Source organism: Aedes aegypti, chromosome 3, assembly GCF_002204515.2.
Source record: "Aedes aegypti strain LVP_AGWG chromosome 3, AaegL5.0 Primary Assembly, whole genome shotgun sequence".
Taxonomy (NCBI): domain Eukaryota; kingdom Metazoa; phylum Arthropoda; class Insecta; order Diptera; family Culicidae; genus Aedes; species Aedes aegypti.
The window spans coordinates 367,711,725-367,725,547 of NC_035109.1; the positions used below are offsets into that span (position 1 = coordinate 367,711,725).

General features: G+C 35.5%; 2 protein-coding genes across 3 annotated transcripts; one reads left to right on the forward strand and one right to left on the reverse strand.

The window, feature by feature from the left end:
- Positions 1-7,077: 7,077 nt before the first annotated feature.
- LOC110679023 lies at positions 7,078-10,081 on the reverse strand. 2 transcript variants are annotated; one of them, XM_021852929.1, is made up of 3 exons: positions 9,761-10,081; positions 8,306-9,305; positions 7,078-8,251 (listed from the first exon to the last, which is right to left on the reverse strand). In XM_021852929.1, exons 1-3 carry the CDS (start codon positions 10,013-10,015, stop codon positions 7,167-7,169), a joined length of 2,340 nt encoding a protein of 779 aa, XP_021708621.1. In that variant the 5' UTR covers positions 10,016-10,081; the 3' UTR covers positions 7,078-7,166. The 2 variants fall into 2 exon arrangements, with proteins under 2 accessions (XP_021708621.1, XP_021708622.1); XM_021852930.1 differs by lacking the exon at positions 9,761-10,081 and having other exon boundaries at positions 8,306-9,743.
- A 593-nt stretch (positions 10,082-10,674) lies between these two features.
- LOC110679024 lies at positions 10,675-12,344 on the forward strand. Its single transcript, XM_021852931.1, has 4 exons — positions 10,675-11,012; positions 11,070-11,442; positions 11,505-11,948; positions 12,016-12,344. Exons 1-4 carry the CDS (start codon positions 10,770-10,772, stop codon positions 12,126-12,128), a joined length of 1,173 nt encoding a protein of 390 aa, XP_021708623.1. The 5' UTR covers positions 10,675-10,769; the 3' UTR covers positions 12,129-12,344.
- Positions 12,345-13,823: the final 1,479 nt, after the last annotated feature.

The window sequence follows — 13,823 nt, forward strand, 5'->3', positions numbered from 1 at the left end:
TGTGATGCAAACTCAATCATTTTTTGCTGAGAAGTTCATGTGAGGATTTGAACAGCATGCGCATAATTGATATAAACACAAAGTGGAATAAGAAAAAAAAACTCAGCAATCACAGAAAAAGAAGACCGTCTTCGCGAGTCTCGTCTCAGGGTAGAACTAGAACCTAGTTAACTAAGCTATATAGTATAGAGGTAATCAGATATCAATTTGACAACTCCCAAAACATTGCTGAAAAGTGTTACTTTTAGATACCGTTATTAGTGCAGAAAAGTAGCACTTTTCAGCATTGTTTCTTTTGGTAGGAAAAGTAGGCCATTATGTTGATCAATTTACTGGTAAAAAGTAGGCTGATATACAACGGAATTGCAAAAAACTTATTTTATAAAATAAAACAAATGAGTAGGACTTGAACTTATTGAGAGCATATGTGATACCGACGATTTTATTCGATTCATTTCATAATTTCATTGCACTTCTTGGAGTTTAACTCTGTTCCTATCATAGCATTGTATAGCATACACTGACTCCCAAGTAACAATTCAACAGCAACTTGGCTTTCGTGTGGATTTATTATTATTTTATGACAGTTACGTGAATGGTTGGTTGGTTTGACTTTATTAACGAGATTTTTGCTACAATAGTTAGAGGCGACATTTAACGTTGCCAAAAGATGATGTTTTGTAATTCGGCTCTTGGCTGTTTTCTAAACCAGGAAGGGAGGCACAGATACTACACACAAAATATGAAACAAAACATTTACAAATTGCAAGATAACTCCCGCTCACCAACGGCAATCTTGTCTTGGAAAAAATCGCTTGTTTTCTTTTGTTGTGTACCTTCGATCTTTCTGGACAACCGTGGGAAAAGGGCCATAGTTTTATGTGCATTTTATTTTAAATTTAATTGGAAAAGAGTAAAAAGACGCTTGTTCCAATGCTTTATATTTGATCAAATTAAAAGGTGCTATCGTGACATTGCTTTTGAGTGTGCAGGAGTCGATTTACAACCGATTGTTGTCAACTTTGTTGAAATGCAAAAATATGTATTGATCAATTACGCTCTTTTATCATGTTTGTCCATTCTTTAAGATCTGGGCTCACAGTGACAGATCGTGACAGCAGAATCTCGGCATACCTTGACGTACACAAATTTTGTATCGGTTTCTCCCTCCCAGTTCAAAACCATTTAGAGGCTAAGCATGAAGTCAAAATTTTGTGGCTACACAACCAGCTTTACTGCAGCATACAATATCTTATTTAAACTGCTTGCCGTGGCTGAACGAATCTTATTTTTACGGCTATGATAAAAAATGAATATAATACACCTTGTTGTCATAAAATCTGCTTTCGAACTACATGGCTTACCTTATTTATACCTCTCAAATCAGTATTTGGGCTCATAAGATGCGAAAACACCATTAGCACTGATAATAAATCTTCGAGCTGTTTAGTAGAATACCTATAAGTAGATGAAAAAACCGAGTTTAGTACTAAACCATTTAATTCCACTAGAGTTTGTATCCTTTGACAGATACGCGTATTTCGACCTCAACTGAAAGGCCGTCTTCAGTGTCGTGTAAGTCTAGTACACGACACTGAAGACGGCCTTAACGTTGAGGTCGAAATACGCGTATCTGTCAAAGGATACAAACTCTAGTGGAATTAAATGGTATAGTACTAAATTCGGTTTTTTCATCTACTTACCATTAGCATTGCAAATTTAATACTTGCCACACCAATATAACGTCATTAATATCGCGTTATTACTAACGAAAATTAATTCCTAATGGAAAGATGCAAAACTAAAATCCGTTTTTGCGTATATTCTTCAAAGCGAAACAAAGCTGAATCATCTTCAATCAGCATTAAGTAAGGCAATTTTACATCTACAAATGCCGAATCATAACAGTGTGCCCTTATTTGTGTATTTATGATGAGAAAACAGCATTAATTGCACTCCGGTTGCCACAATTTCACTATCTTCATACCGAATTATCTCCATGAATTCACTTATAAGATGCTATGGTACGATGATTGAACTGGCTAAATATGATTTGAAGCACAATTATTGCCCAAACAAACCTAGAAATGTTGAATATGTTTTATTCTTCACCTGGCGGTTGCTTTTAGCAAATGCTAGATAACTAGAAATATAGCACTTTCAGAGGGGGCACACGCAATTTAACTTCTTTTTCATCACATTTCACTGTAAATCTCACTCGGCACTAAAGATTTGAGCACTATATCAAAATAAATCAGATATTTAACAAGCATTGTAAAACAAATTATTACGGACATGTTTTTAATCTTATTTTATTTTGTTTACATTGGAATAAATTCGGCAAGATCGACGTTATGATAAAATCATTTTCGAGATGAAGCGACATTCATTTAGAACAGCTACCATTAATGCTATTTGGCTTTTTTTTGTGTGACATAAATATACACTTCATAGCCTCTTTCAGAGTGGGCCAACTGGTCACGATCTAATCTACAAGAGGTTTTGGGGGATGCGATGAAGGCAATAGTCGCTTGACCGTGGTTTTATGAGCGTTTATTTATAGCACCCTGGAAGTAATTCGTAAAACTTAAAGTGTTACTTGGGACTGTACATGACAATGGTCGTTACTCCGTGATTGTTCAGAACTTGTAAGAATTGCACCTCGTTCCAAATGACAAGGAATGTGACTTTACACTTTTTCTCGAAGGGAATAGTTTAGCAGAACTCATATTACTGATCAATAACGGCGCCGGCCAAGTCCTTGCAGTCAGTTGGGATGGGAAACGAATGTTAATGTGTATGATTGTTGCTTCTAGAGACCGTTATCATGTTATCACACATCTTTCACATTACATTTTTTAAAGCGTGTAATAGTAAACAAAGTTGACTTTTCGTCGTACAATATTTTTAAAATTATTTGAAGCTAAAATTTAATCCAAAACACTCATATCTTAACATTATTCCGAGATTTATGATCATAAATTTTAGAAACATATGATGGTGCAAATTAAGTTATAAGCTTGAATTCAATGATAACATAATTTATTCTTACTTTGTTATTTGACAAACAAATTTAAGTTCTCATTTTTATTGGGTTGGCTGTTAATTCGGCCAAGATGATAACAAAATCAGTCATCAAATGATGATAACCAGGTAACAAAATTTGAATTCATTTTGCTATTCAATTTTGCTCGGGTATGCCGACACTTGCAGTGACAAACCACCCATAGTTTGTTTGAAATTTGCATAAAGGTAACATTGTCACGATAGAAATGTGTTATTATAAGCATGAAACGACCTCATCAATTGGTAATCCATTCTCGACTGAACATGTATATTATTTAGCACTCGCACAACCCAGGCCACACACTACCCATTTCCCTGAAAAACGCGAACACTAAACAAAATTTTCACTAAAACAATACGAAAAACGAACTCGCTTAGGGCTTCACGATGCGCACTACCCAGCAAATATGAAAACTAAGCGAAAAAATCCATTCCGGTGACTCACGAAACGGACTCGCTTGCTTGGGCTCTACAAAGCGCACTGCCCAGTACCCTGATGAGTAAAAAGAATGTTATATATTACAGAGGGTGCCGGTGCCAATAGTGGATAACCTGAGCAAAAAAACCAAAAACGTTATAACCGAAAGGCCTATAAGAATTTTTTTGGCGTCAACCGAAAGATATCAACCTCTATTATAAGGGAAGATTATAGAAAAGAATGATAAAATTAAGTTTTGAACAAAAAATCGCTTGAGCCACCTTTGGTACATATGTTCCAGTAGTTGCGCTATTGCTCCACCAGTAGTTCGGTAATTATGCAAGAAATTCCAAACAAAATAGATGATTTCAAAATCAGGTAGAAACCTAAAATCCATTCTTTTATCTGCCATCAGAACTTTACATATGAAGTAAATGTTCAAATAGTGGAGATACTATGACAGAATCACAAATCGACCACGTTCTGATTGATAGACGGCACTTTTCGGACAGGACCAGGGGGTGGCATGAGCCAATAATTATCAACCCAACATTGATTCAACATGGCGTCTTGTTTTGATTAGTATGGGAGGGACAAAATATATCTTTTTATTAGTAGGATACTTCAATGATACTTCGCTGATGCGTGAAACATCAAACAAAATGACGAACAAATACAAAGTGAAACTTAAAAGTAGATGGAGTACCGTATACCAGAGCGTTAATGATTAACCATTCGCAATGATTAATTAAGTGAATAATGATTAAATTCAATTTCATCATGATTAATGATTGAATTAATTAAAGAATTAATGATTGAAATTTTTGAAGTCATGATTAATGATTGTGATTGATGATTAAGCCAAAGTATGAATAATGATTATGATTAATGATTAAATTTTAATTTTAGATGATTAAAGATTATGATTATTGATTAAACTAAGTATGAATAGTGATTATAATTAATGATTATGATTAACTCTTACGTGCCTGATGTCAAATAGTACCAATATTTTCAACTTCAAATAATGTTTTTAAGTCTTTTTTAAAGAAATTCCATAAATTTAGGATAGCTGCTTGATTTTAGTATTGCGGTTATCGATTCGAAAATTACTATGTTTCTAGATTTAAGAGCGGGGAGTGCTGGAGTAGCTTCCCTAAGATTCATTAGCCACTTTGATATCAAGCCTGAAAAGTTATTAACGATTTATCAAGCTTAATTGTTTTACAGACCGAGTCTAAAGAAGGATGATTCAAGAGCAGAGCGTTAAGTTAAAAACAAATGATGATTGAACAAATAATCATACTAAGAGCTATTTGATTTGTTTTTTTTTTAATCATAAGTGAATCAATACATTTTTCAAGAGTGTTGCATACTTAACGATGTTTAGGTCATCTCATGTCATTTGATTATTGTTCTTATGATATATCTTTGCTTAATGATTAATCATTCGTTAACTAAATATTTTATACTTGAATATGCGCTAAGCGACTTGAAGTATGCAAACAATAGGCTATACACTAAGACAAGATAATAATGAATATTACTCATTATCAACAAACATTCCTAATTGAGTGTCGCACTAGCTTTAAGTTGAGAAACACTAAAATAAAGAAAAAAAAAAAACAAACAATCATGTATAAAAATCTTATGAATTTCGTTATGGCAAATTAATTACTGTTTTTAATCACTAATCGTGATTGATTGTTCTGGTTCAAGCTAGGATTTAAGAACCAGTATCCTAGAGGTAGTCTCTGATATATTGGTCAAATATATCCACTATTTGACGGCGCTACGTAATAAATGGATGCTGCTTACACGCCTTGACGTATGCAATGAATGAGCCATAAACATTAAAATGATTGGCTTTACTCATTATTGAAGAAAACAATCCAAATTGAAAAGCTTTCAGCGTGGTTAATCGTTAATAATCATCAAATGTGTCAAATCTGGTACAATCTGCAGGATATGTTAGATTGCAAACACCAAACATGAACAAAAACAGCGAGAGAGCTATTGGTAGAAATACCACCTACTAGGGGAAAATGATTAAATTTCGATCTAAAAATCTTGTGCTAAATTTCGGATGTTCATACAAAGTATGCAAAAATCTAGTGCTGGGTCGAAGTTTGGTGCTCTGCCCCTATAAACAGCAATCCTTCGTGTAGAATGGTTTTCGGATTCGAATCAAATACAACCGTCAATAAAAGGTACCGTCCTACATGAAGGAAATACTTAAGGGTCTTTCTTAATCTTATGGTAACGACCACGAATACAAAGCATGGCTTTGCTGTATAGCTGTATTGTACTAGCTTGAATTTGGAATCTCCTTGGGCATAAACTTTCATACGATATAAGAAATGCAAATTTTATTTATACATTAGAAAGCAATGTTGTAAAATTTGTTAAATTTCGTTCAATGATTGATTGATGATTGATTATACGTTTGACTTATGATTAAGATTATGATTACTGAATAAATTTAGCGATCTCTATGATTATGATTAATGGTTATTGATTAAAACATAATATTGCAATGATTATGATTAATGATTAATGATTGATGATTAAATCTTATTTTTCTGTGATTAATGATTAACACTTTTGATTAATCAAAATCATAAATCATTAATCATGATTAAATTTATGATTAATCATTAACGCTCTGCCGTATACCTTTTAATTCCGCTCCTAAATGCTTATCTTTGACAGATACGCGTATTTCGACTACCACTTGCAGTCTTCTTCAGTGTCAGTTACTCGTATCCAGGAGTGTTTGCCCATGTGCTCTTGGGGATTAGAACTACGTTGATACTGTGAGATACAATAGTCAGCTACAACATTGCCGAGGACCGTTTTTAAATCGGACGCCCCAGTAATTAGTTATTGATTTTTGAATGAGTTGTAAAACTTTGGCTATAATTATTGAGCTGTTCTGCGGACATCACTGGATATATGCAGTAAAACATAGTAGCCATGATTTGTGCGTGCTATCTTTCGCGCCAGGTGCAGCAATGTTGCCTGTTCAGAAGTTAAATGAGCACTGCTGAAGAATTTGTGACTGGATATAAATCAATAACTAATTACTGAGGCGTCCGATTTGAACGGTCTTCAGCAAAGTTGTAGCTGATGAATGTATCTCACAGTATCAATGTAGCTCTAATCCCCAAGAGCACATGGGTAAAAACTATGACCGATTGAATGAATTGCTTGCTTTTTCCATAGTAATTCCCATATAAACTTCAAAGGACTTGTGCAGTCTCAGTTTTCATCCAAATGAGTTCAAATTATGAGAGGATACTCAGAATTTGATCTAGAATCGAATGAGTGGCGTGGAGCAAAAACGATTTTTTGAACCACTCTAATAGGTATATTGACAGATGAATATTATTACACCGCATATTCGAAAATCAGGAGCAAGTTTAGGGCAAACTGACCCGAAAGTGGGTACCAAAACGCGAAGTACCAACCCGAGCAAAGTAGAATAACAACCAGATAACAAAATGATAACAAGTTTTGTTATCCAGAAATCATTTAGTTATTCCCTGTTATCAACTGCATGTAGTGCATGATAACTTGATTTGTTATCATTTGTTATCATATAATGTAAACACAGTTTTATATTGATATACGTATTTATTTCGTTTAAATCTTAGAGATAGGTACAGCTTTAGTCTTAATGCTAATTTATTTGTGTATTTGGTTTGCAAGCTGAAATATAATGCACCGTGTTTTTTTCTTTTTGAATTGAAATGCTAACGCAAGGTCGAACGTTATGTGTAATTTGTTTCAAATGATACTCAGAACTATTTTTATAAGAAAACATGTTGTTAAAAATTTGAGTTGTGTTCAATTTCCTGCCAATGATATGAGCTCTATCGTTTCTATCTACCAACACATGTTCGATGTGATAAAAATGAGACCCTATTTTGATGAAGGAATCATCGTAACCCAACTCTTTGCAACTTTCTCTGGTACAATATTGAACACCGTCGTAAGTGAATTTGTTGTGGTGACTGAATTCTCTCTCTGTAATTGTTTCATCGATTTGTAACGTCTCAGATAATTCAAAAATTAATTCACGGTCAAACGTTATGCGTTGTACAGGTTTAGAACTCCACAAATTGGAATGCCACGTAATAATGGAACTATTATTTAGGTAGGCATCGTTATGGCAAATGCGATTTAACATGAATTTGTGCGCTATTTGAACAACTGGATGATTATTACCGTTTCTAAATCCTAGTATCATCCCGTTTCCATTTTCATAAGGATAAAGAGATGAGTTCCACAGAGCACCGAAATTTTTAGCACTGCTTGGCAAGTGCGTCAGTACATGAACATTAAAGTACATATTCTCTTCACCGTACAACTTTTGAAATTTACGAACGAAATTTTTTAGTTGGATATCGACCATGTCAATGGTTTTTTCTGTTAAATTAGTGTCAAGCAGTTGGAAAATACATGTGGAGAGCAGCATGAAGTTATCCAAATACGTTTTCGGAAGAATTCCAATAACAATTGGATAGAAATAGTGGAATAACATGTTTTCCCAGTCACTAGCCTTATTTTTTTTCATATCCTCAATTTTCCCCGGATATCGTGAAAATAAGCTGGGTGTTCGGATATTCAACATTCTTGTTTCGACTTCAGACATCTGCGTTCCAATATAATACGGCTTGGTGTGGTTCGATGATGCTGTGAAAAGTTCCCACAATTGTTTGACAACGCCGAGCAAAACGGAATGCATATAATCCGGTGGGAACCCTTAAAGTAAAAATAGGTCATTTAAAAAAAAATAAAGTAAACAAAAAATATTACCTCGAACTATGTCAAAATGTGGGATTGATAAAAATACCGATAACCCTTTGATTCCTTTTATGGATGTTCCGGTGTTATGTGCCTCTATCATTAGTTGGCGAGTTTCAGAATGATCTCTGTTATCGGTCGTTTTGAATGGGTATCGTATTTGGTTACCATTAACAACTTTACCTTCGTGATTACAGACTGAACATCCGAATCTTCCGTTGAATTGGGTAGAGTTCTGAAGCTTTGGTCTTGCAACTGAATCCAAGCAGTTTTGAACGACTACTACATTGTATACATCAGATTGAATGATGAAGTCTTTGCTCAGCCTCATCATTTCTTCACAAAACTCTTGGAAGAAAAGTGGTATGTTTGGTTCACCTTTGTTTAGCCATATGGCTGCCATTAACAAATTTTTTTTGTCGAAACGAATCCGGGGTGGCAAATTGTTGACGACTACGAAGATAGGGTAACAGGGCTTATTGATACTCCATCGATATGCTGCGGCTCCATCGGTATTTACTGAGAGCGTTATAGTCTTACCATCGATTTTTGTAGAAAGCTCTTGAACTATTGCTCCTTTGTTGATATCGCTTATCCCTTCGCTTCTAACAAGATCTTCATAATCTGCTATTTGCTTGCGATATTTGATCATTGTTTCTCGCAATTGTTGTGCAACGGGAATAGTTATAAAAAAATCGAATTTATTCCCACTGCACTCAGGGATTGAGCAAACAGCACCTTTGACGGGTGTAGATTTGCCCATTCTGCATTGACATTCGGTGCAATAATAAATCCGTGAAATTTCATAAGGTTCAGGAAAATAGGCCTTAAATGCTTCGAAACATTCTGGGAGTATTTTAGATCCCACCATCAAATTTATCATCTTTAGTAGATCGACTAAAGCCCTCTGTGTCAAGCGATGCCTTATATAATAATTAAGTATCATGAAGCGTATCTCTTCTGCTGTCAGATCGGATTCGAATTTCATGTTTTTGCTTCCGTTAAGAAACCCCTGAAATTATAAAACGTACAGTTAAAGAAAATTGAAAATGGTTGCACTAGGGTAGAAACACAAGTTTTGGCAATAGCACCAGTTGTAGCCAGAGTACATTATTCAAAATATAACAAAGCAAATCAGCATGCCTCATTTTGTGTTAAGTAGACCATATTCACATGGTGAAGCAACTATACTACTGATTTGTCCAGCTTATCTTTATTTTGGCCACCATCATAAGAAATGAATGTGATTGGTTAATTTAGGAACCAAAGTTAAAAATGTGACTGAAACTGGTTCTGGTGGCCTATATTGACCAATGCTATTTTCAATGCGAAAACAGTTTTCTGCTCAGTTTAGATATTTTGTATACAAAATATAAATTGAAAGCTTTTGATATACACATAGGTTTTAGAAATATTTTTTCTGGGCCAGGCCAAAACCGGTGCTTCTACCCTATGGATATGTCGTACATGTGTAAACTTCGAAAACCATTCGGGTTGATTTGTTTCAGCACAATCTTCCTCGGCATAATCAGACTGATATGAACCGTTCAAACTATCATCTAACACTGAAGCTGCTTCAGAATTTTCTTCGTTGTCTTCAAAACCAGCATTCCAATTCTTAGAAAATTCTGCATCATTAGAGATTGTGACCTTTTCTGAACATTCTTCACGGCTTTCTGCTTCAGTATCCGATTCGGTGGGGACGAGTTCACAATAATGCATGAAATGCTGTTCTTCACATTGCCCAGCAGTATTAAACTTGGGTTGTGAAGGAAGCTGTGCTCTAGGTTTTTTTCCTCTGAAATATATACAATATAATATATGTTTCACCCTATATTGTTCACACCAACCTTCTGCAAATATTTCCTGCTTTCGAAATTGTTTGTTAAAAAATAATGCCGCTTATTCCTTTCGTTGCTCATTTTGCTAATTATTGAATAATTCTAAATAACAACTCAAATGGCAGTATTTTCAACTATTTCACCTTCAGACTAAGTCAAAACAAATGCACGAGTAACATATGAAAATGACCTTATAACTTTCACGAACAAATTGTTTTTCAAATCTTTGTTGTCATCGATTAATCCTACCCATAGAAGAATCGACCCATATGTATTGTTTAATTAAATTAACTAAATATTTATTAAATAGTTCTTCTACAAACGAGCCGGTTACCCTGTATTCAGTTTGATGTAATCATTTATCACGCAACCATTTGTATCAGCCCTTTTCGGATGTTACTCCGTATTTATCGTGCTGTTTTTACTTGTACCGCACGCGCACATTGGAACACTCAATAGGCAAAAATCGAAAAATCTATCTTTTTCATTTTTGTTGCTTATTATATATAGGGATTATTCATTAAGATGTACTTACCAAATAGTATACCATATCAGTATATCATACTTTTCACTTCATGTTTCATATTTCACACAAAAAATATAATCTATAAATAATAATTTTAACCATTTACTCAATGATGGTAACACACTGTGCATCGCAGAGAATCAGTGGCTGTCAAAAGACTCTCCTCATTCAAAGTGTTGTGTCTCGTTTTTGTAGTTCGTTTTTGCAGCATCCGACGCGTTTCTCTACGAAAATTCTGATTCGTATTCGAAAAATGGCTCGCAAGAGACAACACGTAGCACAGAAACGCGTATTGAAGAAGGCCACGGACAAAAATGTGGGTTTTGTCGTTCAGGCGCTCCCGGAACTAAAGGTAAATATAGTACCATAACATTAGTCCTAACCTAAAACATAACCTACATATTTGCAGCGGGAAATTTCGACAACACAGGAGTCGAAATCAGTACCACGTAAAAGTAAATCGGCAGGTAGTACAAAATCTATCGATGTACAGCCGAAAGCGGCAGATGGCGAAGCGGTCACGATCGCAACATACGATTTTAATAAGTTTTCGAATGCTGAAGACGTCGATATGGGAGAGCCTTTACCGCCACCACAGCCGCAGACAGCACGCACATACAGCCGGAAAAGATCCATCGATCAGCTGATCCAGGAATGGGAGACAGCTCCAGGATCCAGTAACCAGGAGAGCTCTATTCAGAACGGTCGTATTGAGACACATTCCAGCGCGGACAACAGAGTAGATGAGTTGGGGGAAAAAGGTGTTATGAGTGCTCCCCAAAGTGCGTGAGGTTTTTGACTGTATAGAAGACTTTTTTTATATATTGTGTTAATATACTTTTAGATTGCACTTGTGGAAAGGCCGAAGAAGCAGAAAAGTATAAGATGTTGTCAGAATCCCTACAGAGAGAGAAGGACGCTTTAGTGTTGAAGAATTCACAGCTAGAAGTTCAAAACGGGAAGCTTTTGGAATCATTGACATCGCAGCTTCTTCCGAAGCCAGAGAAGCCGTTTAAGGAAGAAGAAGGATTTCTCGACTGTGAGACCCTGCAACGGATGTCCCATGAAGCTGGGGACAAAGATTATTTGTTCCTGAAATTTCTGATGGTGAAGCTCTTTCCGGAGGGACTCGTTGGGCGTTCAGTGACTGGCCGATCTTCGAATAACCCTTCCGGCCGTCCGAAGAAAAAGGATGCTGAAAATACAGCTGAGGATATTGGTTATGATTCTCAGGAGCAGCAAGCATCGAAAGTGCCGTTAGATCCAGTCAAGGTCAGATGGATAAAAAGTATGATTACATGGATTGTATGTACTTGTATTACTTTAACTATTATTTGTTTTATTTTTCTTTGCAGGACGACTATATGACCGACGTATCTTTCTCCGCGATGATTGTTCAATGGCAAATGCTTGCTACAGAAATGCAGGTCGTCTAATGACACGGGTAATCGCTAATACCTCAAGATAACTCCTCGAGAAGAAGCCGCTGCATTGTATTTGGCTTCATATACTTAATCGATTGTTTTAATTTGTTTCATGTTGCCGTATGAATTTAAATCTATCTCAGCTGGCAACTTTGTTTTATATTTAATTTCAAACGTATTTGTTTCTGTATTTTGCAAATGTTGCAAATCATGCTTATATCTTTTTAAAAATTGTACCAATAAAAAGGTTCAAATGTTCATATCCTTGCAGTTTTTATTTAATAACACGAAAATTATATACATTTAAGAGGGCTAACTTCGATAACTCGTTTTGTTATCCAGCGTGGTAAAAATTTTGTTATCATTGTTTGATTTTTATATCAAAATGATAACAAACTTTGTTATCAAATGGATTAATCAACATAACAGGATTAGTTATCATTATGTTTTCAATGATAACAAAATGAGATATTTCTATGATATCCAGTAAGCAAATTTTTGTTATCATTTTTGTTATGTTGCCTGCTTATTCAACCAAACTGATAACAAATTTAGTTATCAAAACTTTGATAACCAGATATCAAAAAATGTTATCATTTTGTTATCTAACTTTGCTCGGGAAAACGATGTCAGGAAGTGCCGAAATGTGCAGGGATAACAATGGGAGCATTTTGACAAACGAGCTTGATGTGATCGAAAGGTGGAAGCAGCACTTCGACGAACACCTGAATGGCGCTGAGAGCACAGGCAATGAAGAACGAGACAACGGAGGAAATGTCTTCGTTAGTACTGGGAGCGATATAAACCAACCAGCCCCCACTTCTTCTTGGCATGACGTCCTCACTGGGACAAAGCCTGCTTCTCAGCTAAGTGTTCAATAACACTTCCACGGTTATTATCTGAGAGCTTTCTTTGCCAAAGTTGCCATTTTCGCATTCGTATATCGTATGGCAGGTGCGATGATACTCTATGCCCAGGGAAGTCAAGGAAATTTCTATTACGAAAAGACCATGGACCGACCGGGAATTGAACACAGACACCTTCAGAATGGCTTTGCTTTGTAGCCGCGGGCTCTGGCTACTCGGTTAAGGAAGGCCCCATGGACACTATATTAGAGTGAACAGTGAATTTAAAGCTAATTTTTCTGTGTATGTACAATCAAAGTTGGTTTAAAGTGGGAAAGGGCCCCACAAATGTCAAATTAATGTTATAAGCTATAACTTCAATATGACTCTAGTGGAGCCCTTCTAACTTTAAATCAACTTCAATAGTACATATACAGTAATGCTAGCTTTATATACATCGTTTATATGCATAAATTGCAGCTTGAGCACCATGGTTACTTAGGAAGCGTTTCAATTGAATTTTCATTTTGACTGAATTGACCAATCAATATGATCTTGATTTTGTTTTTTTTTTATTATAAGGCATCCAACACGAACAATCTTTTAGCACCGCATTGATTCTGCGTTCGAAGAGCGAGGGGTTTTCACCTGTTTGTGTACAAAACACAGAGCACGAACACTGTAGTGTTGATATAGCCAAAACAAAAAGAAGGATCATTCATAAGTTATCAAAATGTTCAGCAAAAATATACAAAAAAATAAACATTTTATGTCCAAAAAATTAAAAATACAGCTCATTTTTTAAGTTTTGTACCGAAGCACTACAGAAAAATGGAAATACCATTAGCGGAATTTGGGGCAAGTGTGCCACCTTAAGCAAATTGTACTCTAACT

Bases quoted from the DNA above. Each gene is read 5' to 3' on its own strand.
- LOC110679023 (XM_021852929.1), bottom strand. From the start codon at position 10,015: ATGCATTATTGTGAACTCGTCCCCACCGAATCGGATACTGAAGCAGAA. The intron at 9,306-9,760 runs GTACGACATATC...TTATAATTTCAG, and splicing joins GGTTTTCGAAGTTTACACAT to GGGTTTCTTAACGGAAGCAA. The intron at 8,252-8,305 runs GTAATATTTTTT...TTTTACTTTAAG, and splicing joins ACATTTTGACATAGTTCGAG to GGTTCCCACCGGATTATATG.
- LOC110679024 (XM_021852931.1), top strand. From the start codon at position 10,770: ATGATGGTAACACACTGTGCATCGCAGAGAATCAGTGGCTGTCAAAAG. The intron at 11,013-11,069 runs GTAAATATAGTA...ACATATTTGCAG, and splicing joins AGGCGCTCCCGGAACTAAAG to CGGGAAATTTCGACAACACA. The intron at 11,443-11,504 runs GTGCGTGAGGTT...ATATACTTTTAG, and splicing joins TGTTATGAGTGCTCCCCAAA to ATTGCACTTGTGGAAAGGCC.